The following is an 18,680-nucleotide window of genomic DNA, read 5'->3' on the forward strand; positions in this document are numbered from 1 at the left end:
TTATATTTTATTGCTCTGTAAGGCACTTTAAATTGCCGTGTTGTACATGTGTGATACAATAAAACTGCTTTGCTTTGCCATTTGTTCTTTCGTTGCTCGTTGCCTTTTCCCCATGTGTTTCAAATAAATCAAACCAATATGCAGGTTTCAAAGGGTGTACTGAAGTTCTCGGTGTATGTCTTATCAAATGGAGAAAAATCAGTATGCCAACTATAACTCTTACAGTTACACGTAAATATTGCTTAAATTTTGGCAGTCAGAATGTCTGGAATAAGTCTTTAAATAGTCTGAAAAGCTGCAGTCTTCTCCAGGTCCGATGTTATTGTTCTGCAGCTGTAGCTGTCTTAGACCTCGATGCTTTAAATCCTGAGATAGCTGAGCTGCACGCTAATAATGTAGGAAGATTGAATAAGCCCAGAGATTTTCTTCAGCGTATATCTTAGACTTTTGACAGGAGGTAAGTATATCCCCTAAACTGTGGTATCAAATTCAAGTTCATGAGAAGGTTGCTGGAACAATGAATTAGGCTGATTTGTTTGAAGCCCATGTGGTATCTGGTTTATCATGTGACTGCAGCAGCCTTCACTTCATCCCGTGATCATGAGCTGCCTTTGAAATGGATCTCCACTGAGGTGGTGTTCAGGTGGAAAAAGCCTCACAACATCCCTCTAACTCACCATGAGTACATCGCAGGAATTTCCTTCCGAGAACATTTGAGTTAGTCACCCAGAGAGGGATTACCCACAAGACCCAGACTGCATGTACTGTACAGGTGCACGCATTCTTGTTTGTGCACACCCAGTGTCTTAAGTCAACCATCCCTTCACCACCACTATATGTGATCCTCATGTTACTAAAATCCAAATAATCCAAATTTTAATACCTTCATTCTGGCGAGTAAATTGAAGAGTATACCTAAAGCGTAAAAATATAGATTTAGGTCCACTGCAAAACGGCAACATGTGACAACTTGGGATGAGAACATGTTGGAATGCCAGTTTTGTGGAGAGCAGTGTTGCCAGATTGGAAATGTTAAACTATCATACCAGAGACTCAAAATTATCCTGTTTTTTTTTTTAGAAAAATGATTGTACGCCAGTCACAATCACAAGAACGAATAGGTTAAATTTATACATTTAGTAGACAAGTATTTAAACACCTTTTTGACACGTCTACAAATCTACCCATACCTACTGTGCTACTGTTTCTCTGTATTCTTAGTCTGGCGCCAGCGGCCGAGTGTTTACGGAAAGAAAAACATGACCCAAATGTGACAAGTTGTCATGTTCAGGTCACATTTATGTCAGCATGGCCTACACCAAATGCAATTGGCTATAAGCAGATCATGTGATAAGTGATGTTTAAACTCAGATGTAGGAGCTAAGTGGTTACTGTAATTGTCACAATGGTCAAATTATCGCACATTATCGCAGTTTTGGAATTATTGATTGTACATCGTACAGAGGGCAAAATTATCCTATAAATACAATCATCGTATACCTGGCAACACTGGTGGGGAGGACTTTCTGGCGACAAAATGATAGAACTGTAAAGAGCCATCAATACAAAAGTTTTTGTATTATCATTCATACTCTCTGAAAAATGGCCAAAAAATCACAAATTCTGCCAGGGTATGTAAACTTATGAGCACAACTATACACTGCATTAGCAACATATTGTATTTAGGTAAGCAGCGTTACATAAAAACAGCATGTGTTAAAATGTACACACACTGCTCTAACTATAGTCGCACCAAAAGGCAAGCCATATGTATTTACACTAATCCTCTGAGTGAAACATCACCTTTTTTTTTACACTTTTGACAAAGTGGTGAGGTGCAGCATAAAGGTACACCTGCGCTTCTATTTCTGAGGCACAGTGTTGATTAGAGGTGTAACTTGGTGATATAACTCAGCATTATGAACTTAGTGCCCTGAGATCCTTTATGCCTCACCTCTTCATCTCTGTTAAACCCCACACCAAGTGTTGCTGTGTGTGTGTTTGTGTGTGTGTGTGTGTGTTTGTGTGACAGTAATAGGCTTGACCCCTCGGTCCTCACTAAGATGGAACTTGACTGAACAATTCTCAACCAATTACGTGGAGAATACACAGAGCTGCTCTGTTCTTGCCATTAACAGAAATATGCGTCAGACAATTTCCTAGACTTTGATAATCCAGAGTGTCCCATAAATACAGCTGCTCTCTTAACTCAATTTTCTTCAGATTTGGAGATATCAGGAACATAAAAAAAACCTCTGTCCAGAATCAGTCAAATGCCAGTAACCCTTTGAAACCAAGCCAACTGACTTGAAGTATCACTCAGCAAGGTGAACTACTTTGGGCTTCTCTGCACTGTTTTGACTGTAACAAATGTACAGCTGTTCAGATTTGGTTTCATTGTACAGTCCAAATTAAGCAGGCCTGTTCTTACAGCATTGTTATAAAAAGAGAATTGAAAGCAGATGAGTTTTGTTTGATGCACCCAGTTCCGCTCCTATCCCCACCTGCTGACTGCTCCTCTCTGGGAGATTCATCGTAAGGATGGATGGAGTTGGATTTAGAGCCTGATGAGAGCATTATCTTGGTTCCACTGTGGGAGCCAAAATCGAGCCCTCTCATAGCTCATTGAGGTGTTTAACAAATGCATCAGCTCGGAGCTGACCCGAGACTGAACCTTCAAGAGGTTCCATTAAAGGTGTTGAAACAGGCTGGATGGACTGAAGAGACTGTGATGGAAGATTGAGCAAAACGCTTCCATGCATGATGCACCAGGTCTCCTGTGGATTCAGGAGAGTAAATAAGATTCGTGTCAGCTGCTGCCAGCTTATAGCACCTCCACAAAGACATAAGACTCATAAGTGCACAAAGAGGATGATGTGACACTGCTGGCAATCAAATCAATCTTTTATAAACACAAACAGCTTTCAAACTTTAAGCAACTTACAGATTTTGTGCAGTACAGCCACTGCCTCAAGAGTGTTTTTTATACTATGAAGCAGGATTGGTCACTGTGTGTCTCTGTTGTTACTGTCTTCCAGAACATTTCTGTACCATCTGTTTACCTCTGCAGAATCAGAATCATCGCAACATATTAACTCTTCGAAACATGGCTATACATCGGTTTTCTTGTGCTGCGGTCAGATATCACAAGTATTTAAACCTTTGCAATCTGTGCAAACTAGTTCAATTAGTTTTTCTGTACAGCAAAAAAATAAATAAATAAAAATAAAAAATATATTTTAAAATTAATTTTTAATAAATTAAAAAATATTTTAAGTTTTCTTTTTAAATTAAAATTAAAAAGAAAGCTTGTTTTATTTTCTTTTTTCAAAAATTACTTTTAAAGAAGATAGATGAAAAAAGAAAAATAACCGTCTATCCCCGTATTTTCTCTGAAGTTGTTTATTGCTTTTTACTAATATGTTTTTAAAAAGACATCGAGCCAATTTGCGCAGGTTTCAGAGTGTTCTACAATAATTTAGAAATGTCAATAAATAGCTGCAGATGAAGGCAGCTAGTTCAGTTAGCCTGAAGTGAATCTCTACACAGTCAGCAACAGCTGATCCTGGGGACGACTCACTGTGTTTGCTTCAGTTTGGAACTGAAATGAGCATTTAAAAAATGTTATAATTTTAAAAGTGTTGTGTAAAATTAAAACATTACTGCAAAGCTTTATAATGCTAGCTTTGTTTCAATAAAGTGCCCCAGGGATTAAAGGAACAGTAAGGATTTTCTTTTGAAGGTGGGTTGTATGGGGACCTACCTGCCGTCCTTACCACTACGTTCTCTTCAAAGCCGCCAGACTCCTTTGACAAAAACAGTAATTTTATCTCACAGAACATTCGGGCTGCTGGCCCAAACTAAACGATTATTTAAAACCTAACAGATATTTTACAATTTTTTTTTTTGGTTTGTTTTATTTTTCTGTTTGTTTGTAAAGCAATTTGTGCCACGTTGACTTTGTAAAGTGCTATACAAATTAAGTTTGATTGAATGCGAGAGACACATAATGACGTGATGATAAATTTAACAGATGTGTTAGTAAAACAGCAATCCACCCTCAGAAAAATTCTATTTACAAACGACCAGAGTCCCAACTCTCAAATGTGTGAACCATGCAAATCTCTGGCGTTTGATTGTGACTTCAGAGTGACAGGCAGAAGTTTCTGCACTAGTTTTTCCAGAAAAATTAACAATGAAAAAATAATTATGGAATAAGTCATGAATACAGTGTAGACGCGCACTGTACATGTCACAGCATGAGTAAACTAAATCCCATTTGATGTTGAATTGAAACACTGGTAATCCTCTCGGGTCCCTCTCAAAGCAGTATATTGAATTGTAAACAATGAACACGATTAATTTTATGTGATTTAAAGTCGGTGTTACCAGGATGGTTTTCTGAGTGGTTCAGGGGATGTAAAAAAACACCCTTGACGTACCTCACACCACAGGAAAATTCTGTCAAGACGATCTTAAGAAGCATCAAAAAATTCTGGGCTTTGCTGATGACTGTGGGGAGGAATCTGGCCCTACTTGAGTCTCGTGTAGTGTGTACCTGGCATTATTTTGTTTGTGATAGTACGTGACTTTGGTGAGTCCAAACGAAGTCTTTAAAATACCAAAGTCACACAAAAACACAGACAAAACGATGAAGGCAGCAGTAGACCAACAGTTCATGTGCTCTGCAACTTAAAATTCCTGTTTTTGTTTACGGAGTCTTTGCTTTGAAGAAAGCGATGTGACGGCTTCAGTTTTCAGTCGCAAATTGCTGACTGATGGCAAGAGTAGGCTGTGAAAATATTCAAATATAGCATATACTTAAACTGATAATGATTTTTGTTAAGGTGGCAAATATACGTATTGCTGCGTCCCCATCCACAGCAGCACATTGCTTAGCTTCCATGTCTCCAAACTGGGGGCGTTCCAACTGTAGCTAATACACTGACTTTGAATAAGTACCTAATACAACGCCACTTCAAAAAATGACGGAGTATCCCTTTAAGTTACATCAGCGTCAGTATTTTAAAAGTCAGAAGCTCTGTAATGAATACCAGCCATCAGAGAAATTGACTATCATTTCGACAATAGATGCAGAGCTTGACAAACCACAGCTCGGAAAATAATTTGACATATCTGCACAAAAACTGAACCCTGTTAATGTCAGGTTACTGATGCATCACATCCGAGACTGCCTCCCTGAGCTGAAGACACGGATCAACATCCTGGCAGCCCAGTACCAGTCCCTGCTCAGCAGCTACGGCGAACCTGTGGAAGACCAAAGTGTTAAATGTTTTTGTTTTTTTTCTTCGTTTGCAATAATAGCTTCCTTTTTTTCCCACACCAGACAAAGGAGCTAAAACACCCAAATAAACAATTCGCCTTCTTGATTTGGCAGAAAAACTAGAGCTGCAGGGTGTGCAAAAAAATTATATTGCTATTATTTCTTTTACAGATATTGTGAATGTGATATAAGTTGCGATTTTAGTGAAACAAGCATCTGGAACATGATTTGTAGGTTGTAGCGCCTCTGTAGCATCACAATGCTTCTTTTATATTGGTATGTTGTGACACGTTTTACTTTTATTAAAAAAAAAACAAAAAACTGCAGCTCCTGTGATTTGGATATTGCACTGTTGCCACATTTAAATAATATGTTGATTATCTGTGCAGCTCTAATAAAAACTTTTCTTATTATAGCATGTATTAAATCAGTGCTATTTGTTGTGTGCAGGCGCAGTAGAGGCGCTGTGCACAGCACTGAAAAGGAGTGGAAGAGATCGATAGAAAAAACACGTAACTTAGTTTTGGTGGTTGTAAACAGAACATTCGACTTTCTCAGAGAGAAACAGACAGAAAGCTGCAAGCTGCAAACAGTTTCTACACGCCTCCCCTGCTGATTTTGACAGAGAACTTTTCTCAAAATATTTAGTTCTATGTTAGCAACATGTTCTTCTTAAGTGTTGTGATTAATAAAAGGTCAACCAAAATAGGCCATACTTTGTTTTATAACCACATTTTCCTGCTGCTGCAACAGTGTGACGGTGAGACTGGCAGTTGAATCAGGCTCCTAAGATTGAGTGGTCTATTATTCCAGGACATTCCTAATCACAGCACTTGCTTGATAACTGAAGTCGTCCTCTCTTCTTGTCACAGGTGCACAACTTGGTTGCAAAAGAGCTGGCCTACATCAACACCAAACATCCGGACTTTGCAGATGCCTGTGGGGTCATGAATAACAACATAGAGGTCTGTAACTGTTCCAAAATATGATAAAATACATACATTCCTGCGGCAGAATAAATGGACAAGCATTGCTTATTTGTAGGCCAGAGATTGTTTGTCGGTATTTTTCGATGTATGAATGCATGGAGGCAAATATAAGCTGTAGAATTTTGATCTTTTTTATCAGCAAATGAATACCGCATGGATTGTGACCTACTCATTGTAAATTGAACATAACTGACATTGTAGTTATGAAATATTTAACTTTATGTTAAATCTGTTAAAGTTTCTCCCCTTTGCACATAATTACAAGTTTTACAATTTAGAAAAAAACATTTTAGGTTTTTTTGCAGTTAACATAAATAGGAAATTAAAGTGTCCAATGTAAAAAAAAAAAAAAAAGAAGAATTAAGTTTCTTAAATTCAGTCATTTTTAGATCAAAAAGTTTAAGTCAACAAAATTAAATAAAGAATGTAAACATGAACATTATCAAAGTTATTGAAGGTTATCAAAGATACTTTTTTTTCTTTTTTATTTGAAGCCGATGACACTAAAATCATGTGAGTGACAGAATTTTACCTGATGGGACAGTTTTGTTTTGATCAGCTGATTTTCTTTTGTAGCCTTATCGTTCAAATTTGAATTTACCCATTTATATTCTGGTGTTTGGGTATTGCTCATTGTGTTGTAACTGCAGGAAAGTTAAGCCCCCTTGTGGTGCATTTCAGTAGTGCAGACTGTAGATTTTATACTTCCTGTAAGATCCACAGAAGAAGAAGTTAGACAGGAAGTGTGTTTTCTCCTGTTAGTTCCAGGTCGACCATGTTGCTGTCATGAGGCCTGCTCAATTCACTGCCATCCCTTTGTGTACCTTCCTTTCAATGGCACCATCTGTAAGTTTTGCAATACTAGAGTGTTTTAGGTTTGTTGTCAAGTGATTATTTAATGATTTCGGTTCATATTTTTTAAGTATTGAAGAGCATTTTTGGCTAATTGTGACATGTCTGTTGAATGTATTACAGCTAATACCTCTGTTTACTTGGTGCATAGTAGCTAATTATAGACTTGTAGTGCTTATTTGTTCACATTAGATGATGGATTACCATACTTACCTTTGTTTAACTGTAAAGTGAAAATTGTATTGTCATACTTACCTTTATGATACTGTAGGGGAAAATTCTGTGTTAAAACATTTTGAATTAGTTTTTACTTACCTTTTATGTACCATATGTTATCCTTGTACCGGGAAAAGAATATTTAAGTTATACTCACCACTTTTGTTAATTACTTTATTGTTTACCTGTAAATCACCTCATATCTAATGTGAATTTGTATTTGTATTTTCAGTTTCACACTTTGCCATATAAAAGCCTGCCAACTACAACACTGGCCTGTTCCTTGGAGGAAATAGTATGGTTAAGAGTTTAGCTGCCTGTTGATCTCAACACATGCTCGTAGAGAGCACGCTGAGGAAGAACAGAACACTTATTCTGTTTGAGCAACCATTTTTATTTATTTATTTATTTATTTATTTAACCCGACTTGAATTTTTAGATCAGAAATGTACCACTTGAATTTAAGCAACCTAAATATCATTTTCTAAAAAGGGAATTTAAACAACATAAATTCAGCTAGAAAAATACTTCCGCGCTATAAATGATTCAGTAGTGATTAAAGTGGAGAGACAATTAAAAGTCTGGCATTTTTTTTGCTTCCCAAAGAATTTCAGAAACTTTACTTTGAGTAGTTTCATTTTATGTAAGTAATCATTAGTCTGTTAAAAAATGCTGGTGGGATTTGTATATATCACACGCAGAAAATGATGTGTGTATAATGAGCAGAATGAAATATTTCCTTAAGAAGTAGGATAACTTCTTTCATTATGTGTTTTTTGCTTAATAATCTTTCATACTTTCCGAGGATGTGTTGAAGATTTTGTCCTCGTAACAAAACCATCGGTCGTATAAACGTGTTTTCGTGTATTTGTAGGAGCAGAGGAGAAACAGGATGAGAGAGCTTCCCGCTGCAGTACACCGGGATAAGGTAAAAAAAACAACCTACTTTGAAATATAGCAGCTCATCTGTTGTAATATTTGGTTGCCGTCTGCAGTGTCCTGAGTATAAAGGGGACTTGTGCTGTGTTAATCACTCATAGCACTACAGGATGAGGATCTGTGAACCGAATGTCTCGGATAGTTTCCATCGAAGAATTTTATCCCACATCTCCCCTCAGAAAGTCTCCTCTCCTCCCCTCAAATGACTTTCAGCTGCCAAACTCTTTCCCCCGATCTTTCCACATTTCTTCTTAGTGCTTTTCTCTCTCTCTCCCCATTCCTGCTCTCATATTCCTGCTAGTCTGTTGGCAAAGGTCCGGCTGGCCCAACTGGGGTTTCTGGCGAGCCCTCTGCGTCTGGAGCAGACGTGGACGGAATTGCTAGGTAAAATTACAAAATTAAGTTATGATTATAGTTCATTACTAACAAAGCAAGTATGTTCTCAATTGATCAGTTGTAAGCAGAAAATATTTGAATTGCGTGACAAACCACAAAAGTTACTTGCTAGGCTACTGAGAAAATCACAGGTCTCACAATCCATATTCACAATTAAGAACAAAAAGTCACAGTTAGTTACTAACCCAAAGGAAATAAATAAATGTTTTGAGGAATTTTATCGTGAGCTTTATAGCTCAAGTAGTTCAGCCAGCCAAGCTACAATTGATGAGTTCTTGGTGCAAAGTCAACTGCCTAAATTAGATGAGCAGGCCGTGACTGATCTTGATGCAAACTTTACACTAGATGAGGTCAAAGCCGCAATACAGCAGTTTCCAAACAATAAGGCTCCCGGACCAGACGGGTTTGGGGCAGAATTTTATAAAGCATATAGCTCCATATTGGCTCCTCTCATCATTCGTATGTTTAATCATTCAAAGGCGATGGGCACTCTCCCAAGTTCATTATATCGTGGAAGAATTTCTTTAATACTTAAAAAAGATCGCAACCCTGCTCTTGTCTCCTCATACAGGCCTATCTCTCTTCTCCCTGTTGAAACAAAATTACTATCTAAAATCTTAACAAATCGTTTAAAGAGTCACATCTCTAAGATTATACATCCAGACCAGACTGGGTTTATTCCCAATCGACATATATATTTCAACATGCGGAGACTTTTTAATATTATGTGCAGCCCTGAGCGTAAATTAGAAAATTCAGTTATAATTTCACTCGATGCCGAAAAGGCTTTTGATCAAATTGAGTGGCCCTATATGTTTTCTGTCTTAGCCAAATTTGCTTTTAGCGAATCATTCATTAAGTGGATAAGGATGATTTACAGAGAACTCTCAGCCTCTGTTGTTACAAATCAAAATATTTCAAATCCCTTTCGGCTGTACAGGGGAACACGCCAGGGTGATCCAATTTCCCCATTTATATTTGCTTTAGCATTGGAACCCCTGGCTTCACATATACGCTTATGTCCGGAGATACAACCGGTAGTATGTCAAAGAACTTTACATAAGATCTCGGCTTACGCTGATGACGTTATCCTTTTCATTTCAAATCCTGAGGACTCTATCCCCCCTTTATTAGAATTAATAAATCATTTCGGCTCATTTGCGGGATATAAGATAAACTGGAAAAAGAGTGAACTAATGCCTTTATCCCAATCAGTGGACAAGGTTTTCTTGAAAACCACCCCATTTAAGATTGTCTTAGATAAATTTACAAGTTTAGGTATAATAGTCACAAGCGAACTAGGCAAACTGCTGGAGCAAAATTGGAGGAAAAAAATAAAGCAACTGGAAAAAAACATTGAATTTTGGAATACCTTGCCGATTTCAATGGTGGGACGTATTAATGCAGTCAAAATGGTGACATTGCCTAGATTTCTGTACATTTTCCAATCTATTCCAAACAGTATTCCACAGTCGTATTTTAAGAAATTAGACTCTATTGTTTCATCTTTTATCTGGTCCAGTAAAGTGCCTAGAATCTCTAGGAAGCATTTAAATAAGGCTAGAAGTGAAGGAGGGTTTGGTCTTCCCCAGTTTAAACTATACTATATGGCTGTTAATTTAAATATTTTTTCTTTCTGGCGCAGCTGCCTGCCCAACAGTAAGCTGGGAGAAATGCCAGCATGGCTACAGATTGAGCACCTTTCCTGTAAGCATTCATGTCTTCCAGCACTCCTTAACAGTCCAGTAAAGATTAAGAAAGACATATATGAGTATAATCCTATAATCCAAAACTCGTTGAAAGTATGGTCTCAGGTGGTGTCTGTTTTGAAGGTTCCCAAGGTTTATCTAGATAGCCCGATATGTGCCAATCATGCGTTTAAACCAGGATCTGAGGATCCAGTTTTTGCAATTTGGAGTCAGAAGGGAATTATCACCCTGAGAGATTTCTATATTAACAATGACCTTCCTTCATTTCAATAACTCCAACAGAAGTTTCAACTCTCAAATTCACACTTCTTCCGCTTCCTACAACTGCGCAATTTCTTAAAGGTTCATGTACCATTTTTTGAGCGGAGGCCGTACCATGCCGCACTTGACAGCATATTGAACATTAAACCTTACGTGAAAGGCAATGTGTCTCGTTTTTACAATATTTTACAAAATTCGAACAGTCCATCGTTAAATTCTTTTTGGGCAAACTGGCAGAATGAACTGGGTATAGATATCGCCGAAGAATTGTGGAAAACCTGTACTAAAAACATTCATAGTAGTTCTGTAAATGCTAGGCATGCTCTGATACAATTTAAAGTGGTCCACAGATTGCATTTTTCTCCCACTAGATTACATAAAATATTTAAAGAAGCTTCACCACTTTGTTTAAAATGCTCAAAAGACCAAGGGACATTGTCCCACCAATTTTCACAATGTCAGAAGTTGCAGCCTTTCTGGGGTCACTTGTTTGATTTTCTTGCCAAAGCTTTTGGCAAAGAGCTCTCCCCTGCCCCTCTAACTGCACTTTTTGGGGTTGTTGAGCCGGGCGGGGTGATGAACAAGCATGAAGCTCAGGCCATCTCTCTTTCAACCCTGTTAGCCAGAAAATTACTGCTACAGCTCTGGAAATCTGAGAAGCCTCCTACATTTGATATGTGGCTGAAAGAATTAGGGAATGTGTTACACTTAGAGAAAATTAGATTCACAATGTCATGCAGGGAGGACCTATTTCTGAAAGTCTGGCAACCTGTCATTAGTCTGATTGAAAGGTTGAAATAATTACATGGTTAATTACAAGATAGTTCAGCCATGTCTTAATGTCAGATGTTGATACACTTTTTTTTCTTTCTTTCCTCTTTTTTTTCTTTATTGAATGTTTGTACTGTGGTTTTGCTGTTTTGTAACACCACTTGAAAATCAATAAACAGATGAAGACATGGATGGTGCCAAGGTGGGCACGTACGCAGCTTGCTGGCTGTATGTGGCGCTGGCTGTGGGGCATGGATGGATGGATGGATGGATGGATGGATGGATGGATGGATGGATGGATGAGCATGGGCTGCTGGCATGCACTCTGATCTTTGTCTGCTGATGCCATGCTCTTGTTTTGCTCTCCCTCAGCCTGTGTGCATTAACAACCGTTGTGTTTCCTGCAGAGTCTGTGCCCCCAAAGTTGGTCCACCTGTCTCACAGAAAATGCCTTCCTCTACTCTGTTTCCTTTTCCAACCTTTTCCAACCAGGGCAATGCTTTGGTCGTCCTGCTGTTTGTTCTTAATTTATAGCAATTACTATGTGATTGTGGAAGTTCGGCCACTATGCATCATCTAACCAAGCCTTTTTGGTCTGTCGGTGCGTATTTTACTCTATGACGGTGGTTGTTTTAGGGGTGGCAATTGGTAAATCCACCACTTGAGTCCAGATCCAAAAGGATCTTTCTCTTTTTTAGAAAGTTCGATCTCTGTAGTTATCCTTTGTATAAAGTTGTCACACACTAAACATGTCAGTGTACAATGCTGTAAGTGGTGACATCGCAGCCTGAGTCACTGCTGCAGTCTGCAGTGGTTTTGCTCAGTACCGGACCAAATTCAAAAAAATGTTGTTTCCATTAGTCACTTAGACTCAAAAACATGGAAAAATAGAGCCCAGTTTGAAAAAAACCCAATTTACATTTGATCTGCTGCCAATATGAGGTGGAAATGTGTATTTGTCCAGTACTCCAGTTAATGACCAAATGCCTATACCACTAATGACAGTCCCATCAGCCTCAGTTGTACTTAGCGTTTAATGCTAATAAGCAAATGCTAAACATGACAAACTAAGATGGTTGATGGAGTAAACATTGTAGCTGCTTTGCATCAGTGTTTTAGAATATTCACTGTGAGAATGTAAGTGTGCTGATATTAGCATTTAGCTACAAGCACCATTGTGAAGAACAATGCTAAAGGGCCGCTAGCATGGCCGAGGACTGTCAGTCTTGTTTCTTTTTAAGTTTTACTGCATCTGCTGTGATGCTTTAGTTCAATTTACTTCTACTTGCTTTATTTTGAGTATTTAGCTTTAAGTTCCTAATAATCTCTGTGTGTACATGCCTGTTTGTACTCTTGCATATGAAGCGGTCAAAGAGTTTTATGCTGCGTACCGTAACCATCGTCTCCTTGTGAACCCTACTGACAAGAGGAGGTGCTGTTCATCAGGTGGTGGCCTAATGACAGTTTATCTTCATTTATTTTAAAAATGTGCGTAGCTCCTCAGGCCCCAGCTGCAGGGCCACAGGGGGAGCAGGACGGCACAGGAAACTGGAGGGGGATGCTGAAGAAAGGAGAGGAAGCCCCCGGCTCCGGACCCGGCAGCCCCCTGAAAGGAGCCGTCAACCTGCTTGACGTGGTATCTAACAGCATCAGCATGCCCCAGTATGAGGATTACAGTGTGAAGATCGCAGCGATTTTCACTGATAAAAATACTGTCTCTTTCTCCCCTCAAGCCTGTGCCGGTCGCCAGGAAGCTGTTGTCATGTGAGCAGCGGGACTGTGAGGTCATCCAGCGCATCATCAAATCGTACTTCCTCATCGTTCGCAAAAACATCCAGGACAGGTAGGCTAGCAAGCTCGTCTTCAAAGGTCTGGAGATCTGGAGAAGTCTGGAGATTTTCTATTTATTTTTTTGTCAACAAATCCACCAAATACACCAAAACAATGATCTAACAAATATCGTCTTGCAGTTGAAGCGTATTGCAAAACAGAAAGCAACGCACAATTAGAGTTGCAATAGCCTTTAAATCTTTGAAACGGAGTTTGTTATACCACATTCGGCTACCAGATGTCCGTAAGTTCCACATATGTTCCAGTTAAAGTGATTGATCGCATAGAAAGATTACCAGAAGAAGAAATACGTCGTGATTGCATTAGCAGTTTGGCCGTTCATGATAATTGACTTAATAAGGTCAGCAAAAATTATCAAGGTCTATGCTCATACAGCTTACAGTGTTATGAATTAATTCTATTTAGGATATTATATATTTTCTTGACGTTTCATTTCCAATGTCAGAATATTATTAAGAATTAGGCGCTCTTTGAAAGGGTGTACTTACATAAAATGGCCTCAAAATAGACAATAATATCGTGATTGCAGTTAATTCTGGGACAATATATTGTCCAACAAAAGCTGTCATGACCGGCCTGTTAGCTGCTTGTTGCGTTTGAGAAGCTGTTCTGTGTGTGTTCTGCTGATACTGCGGGGTTTTTTCTTGGGAGAATTGGCTGGTTATTGTTCACGGGTAGGTTTTAGCAGGAGCCTTTCTCACCAACGTGACTGGGCGATTATTGTCATGCTGTTTTCTTGGTTGGCATGGCTTTGTAAACAAAAAAAAAAGATGTTTAATTTTGAGTCAATAGCACGTATGCCCTCCTGCTGCCGTAAACACTCGCTAGGGTGCCAAATGTGTCTAAATTTGTGACTGAAAATGGTGAAATGCAGTGTTAACTCCTGTCTGAGAAACATTTGCTTCAAAGCACAGTTACCAGCTGTTGTCGGAAATTACTGAGCCTTTTTCAAAGATTAAACTAAGGATATTCGAAGCTGTTAAGATTGTCACCAGGAGCTACAGACAGGATCAAAGTACTGAAAGACAAACAAACATGTTTTTTTAGATTGAAATGGGATTTTATTTTTCAGTAAGCAGAATGTAGAATATTGCCAGCTTTATATTAAAATATGTCATCTGTGAAAATCTCAGCTGTTATATCTTGTAAGCCTGATCACAGCCTGATGATAACTAAATACTCTCTACAATTCCCTTCATAAACCATGGCTGAATGCAGTCTGCAATATGTGCATTTCAACCTGCTTTAATGTAACCTGTTCATGCCATACAAGCTAATCTGATCCACTCTTCTGTCCTACCAAAGTGGATTTTTTTTTCGGATTGTTGCCCCCTGGAGCTTAATACAGAAACATTTATTTAATTTACCTCCGCTCGATGCTTTGTCAGACACGGCCACCTGGTGGGTCAAACTCGAGCCCCTCCATCTGAGGGACGACACAACCACCAGGACGTCTTACCCCTTGTTCTCAGCCACCTGTTCGCTCTGTTACTTCTCTCTCTCGCAGTGTGCCGAAGGCAGTGATGCACTTCCTGGTCAACCATGTGAAGGACAGCCTCCAGAGCGAGCTCGTTGGCCAGCTTTATAAATCCGGCCTCCTCAACGACCTGCTGACTGAATCGGAGGACATGGCCCAGCGACGCAAGGAGGCTGCTGACATGCTACAGGTAACCCCCCCCCCAACAAACACACACACACTTTCTGTCTACTTCTCCATGATGAATTGAGATTTTTTTATAGTTTATTATATTGTTTATTTTGTTTTATGCACAGGCGCTGCAGAAAGCAAGTGATCGCTGAGATCAGGGAAACGCATCTTTGGTAAAAACGTCAACAAAGGGAGCTGAACCTGATCCTTCATCGTGTCATCATGCCTCGAGGACTGACGCTTCATGCACTCATCATGTGTGAACGTGAAGTTTGGACGTGAAAATGCACTGTTCTGATCCTGCCCAATGTAGGTATCACAGTGGCTCACAAGCTACCTGAGAGAAATGTAAGTTACCCGTTTATTTAAAATGCTCAGTGTTCTAGAGTAAAATGCCTCTGATAGCTTATGTAAGATTTTAGGAACTACCGTTGCCACCCACGGCTCCTGCAGGAATTGAGAGTGCAGCCAAAGGCAAAGTACTTTTCATATTTGACAGATTATGGTTAACCAGTGTGGAAATGGACTTTAGTGTGAAATGGAAATGGAAGTTTTAATGCAATTTTGGCACCTCCACAAAGCAATGTGCTAATATTTTGGCTCTAGGATAAAAAAATCAGAAACCTCATTCATCTTCTCATCTGCATCCATTTGATTTAGGAGTTAGCTGTCATGTGTGAGAAACCATGGAACCTCAGAAGTCACAGTGTAACAATACAGCAGGGATTGGGTCACTAAATTTAAACACACAGGTTGATCCTGACCTAAAAATGTTGGTCCTTTTACCTGTGTACATACTCCAGTTAATTTTTTGCACTGTCATCACTACACTGTACTGTACAAAAGCCCATCACCCTGACACTGTATTGCCACCAGAACCTTTATTTATTAATGTTATTTAAATGTGTGAATAACGTTGAGCACTATTAGTACGTTTTATTATGTTTACATATTGCTGCCTATGTGTGAAATTTATCGTGCACTGTGGTTCTGTGTATGGTTCCCCAAAAAATAAATAGAGCGATTTTATTGCCAATTGAATGATTTGGTTCATTTGTAGGCTGAAAAAGTGCAGAGTGTGGGTAATTGAATGTAACATAAAAATTACAAAAACAAAAACAGGCACACTAGAACTCAAAAGCACAATAGTTCTTTTAATTGTTAAGGTCTGAAACCAGCTGTTGCATTTCAGTTTTATTGTTAAGCATACATAAATGTCAGTGCTGTTGCTCGTTTTCAGGTGCTTCCTTTGAGAACTCCTGCTGGTAATGGCGTCTGTCTCAGCCTGCCTTTGCCCTTGCCTCTTCCTTTGGCGCTGTGGAATCAAGCAAAATTTTATAATCATTTTAATCTGACATTTAATTTAATTTTGACTACCTCAGGTATCTATACAGTTAATTTTAATCATTTTACACTGTTGCATGAATACAAACTTCTTGTGCAAAAGTTGTTTTTTTTTTAAAAAGCACTTAAGCTTATTTTGTTGAACCAACCACAGCTGTATTCCTCAAAGCAAGGTATTTAAAAATTACACTTTTGAAACCTTGTTTTAAGGAATGTGGGCATGCATTCTCTACAGAATCTGTTTTCATTTTAAACTCTATACAACAGTTTGGAATTTGAACCAAAGTTTCACAATTTCTGTCAAACTAATCCAAGAAATGCTGTTCACCAAGAAATGGTAAGAGAGCGTGGACTGTGGAGACAAAACACCAAAAGCATCATGCTATTAAACAAGTGCAAAGCACATGATTTCATACAGTTTGGAGATGATTGTCTCCATGCAGCATACCTACCTTTGGCCATAACATCTAATCGTGGGCAGATTAACGTCCAAGATATTTGACTTGTAAAGATTCAACAGAGACATCTGGCTTTCTGCCTTTAAAACACTAATACACACAGCATGAAAGACATTTGCTTGACAGGGTTGGTTCAGATAAGATCTTTTTACTACAGTGTCATGGTGGAAAAAAAAACATGACACTATAGTAAAGCAGACATATATATATATATATATATATATATATATATATATATATATATGTATGTATATGTGTGTGTGTGGTGTGTATATATATATATTTGTCATTTTTGGCTGTTTTTTCGACAAGCTAAAATATAATGTCCAAGATTGTTTTTTGTCCTTTCTTCACCATGTTACACTATAACGTGTCTCAACATGCTATTCTATGTTGATTTCAGCCCATTTTTTTGACATGTCATACTTTGACATTTTTGCCATACTACAGTATGCAATTTTTGTTTTTTGACATGCTAAAATATGATGTTTTTGGTTGTTTTGTGGTCCTTTCTTCAACATGCTACACTATAACGTGTCTTGACATGCTATTCTATGTTGTTTTCAGCCCTTTTTTTGACATGTCATATTCTGACATTTTTTGCCATATTATACCATGTGATTTTTGATTATGTGATTTTGGTCATATTTCCAACGTGCCAAAATATTAAGTTTTTGGTTGTTTTTTGGATGTTTGATTTGCACAGTTTGGTCTATAAATGATGCACACCAAGACAACATGGAATTTGTCTCCTCTCTGCTGCCACCTAGTGGTACTACACCATGTGAAACAGCTCACTCCAGGGTCCAAACTCTCTGCGTACATTATTCGACTTTCAAAGAAATGAACGACTGCTTTAGCTGGAGTCCCACCAGTGCTCCTGACATACGTGTGGGTGCGAGGGCCTGTTCATCACTGCTCGCAGCTTTAATTGAGGTTTGTAATTCATGAGGTTGAGTCTCCTTGTGGCTCCTATTACCAACCAATAGAGAAAACTTAAATGTTTCCCCATTCACATTCTATGCACTATATTCATATATTGTTTTTTAATTATATTACTTCCTCTCTGACTGCCAAGTCGGGTCAAAGCCTGTCATCCCGTGGTGTGCCCTGTGTTTAAATGTCATTTAAATTCCTGCAACTCTTCATCACCTGCACTAGTCTATTATAGTTACAGTGAGGGTGTAGAGAACAGCATTACTTCTTCTAAAGCTGCCAACAGCCCAACATAATTCCCACTGGGAGAATGGGTGTAATCAAAGACAGTTAGGCTGGGGCACCAGACCACAAAAAACTAAATCTGGCCCTGATAAAAACGGAAGCAATGGAAAGTAGCTGGATGAGAGACCAGCGATGTGTTGTGTTTATAAAGAATTCCATCTAAAGTGTGACTTTTGAGCCACTAATCCTATCAACATGCTTTAAAAGAGACATAAAGTGGAGAATCTAGACTTTCCACTGATATCAGATATGCCCTGTTTCGACATCCAGACGCTCCGCACTGAACCTGATTACATCATCAGTTTCTGCGCATTGATTCGCCAGCGAAACCCATGTTGTTCCGTTCTCTGAGCCAAACAGCGACGGCTGCGAAGGCTTTGTCCCGCCTCCTGTGTCCCGATTGGATGACAATGTTAGTCTCTATCTGCTCTTCATGGAAATTTGAACTCATGGAGGGAAAACGAGACGAAGTACGCGTGTTTGTTTACATGGAAAACATACCCAAAAATAACAGAGTAGCAAGACAGAGCTCAGCAAAACGCGAGCCCAAAATGTCAAAATGACGGTAAATAGCTGAAGAGGCGCTGGAATCATTTTTTCGAAGGAGGGGTCTCGCGACGCTGCAGCTGATCCTCATCACAGTCAGCTGATGCAGCAGAAGGAGGAGGACACGCAGGACAGCGGACACTTTGGAGATATTAGGTGAGTAACTTATTTTTTACTCTGTACTTTAAGTAAATC

The 18,680-nt window shown here is 38.8% G+C and overlaps 1 protein-coding gene across 1 annotated transcript; it reads left to right on the forward strand.

Annotated features, from left to right (window-relative positions):
- The first annotated feature begins 5,174 nt into the window (after positions 1-5,174).
- LOC121938334 (dynamin-1-like protein) lies at positions 5,175-15,952 on the forward strand. Its single transcript, XM_088089761.1, has 8 exons — positions 5,175-5,270; positions 6,157-6,249; positions 8,216-8,269; positions 8,595-8,664; positions 12,914-13,053; positions 13,151-13,260; positions 14,776-14,935; positions 15,042-15,952. Exons 1-8 carry the CDS (start codon positions 5,175-5,177, stop codon positions 15,066-15,068), a joined length of 750 nt encoding a protein of 249 aa, XP_087945887.1. The 3' UTR covers positions 15,069-15,952.
- The last annotated feature ends 2,728 nt before the right edge of the window (positions 15,953-18,680 follow it).

Source organism: Plectropomus leopardus, chromosome 16 (assembly GCF_026936395.1).
Source record: "Plectropomus leopardus strain MGB_pleo_1.0 chromosome 16, ASM2693639v1, whole genome shotgun sequence".
Taxonomy (NCBI): Eukaryota; Metazoa; Chordata; class Actinopteri; order Perciformes; family Serranidae; genus Plectropomus; species Plectropomus leopardus.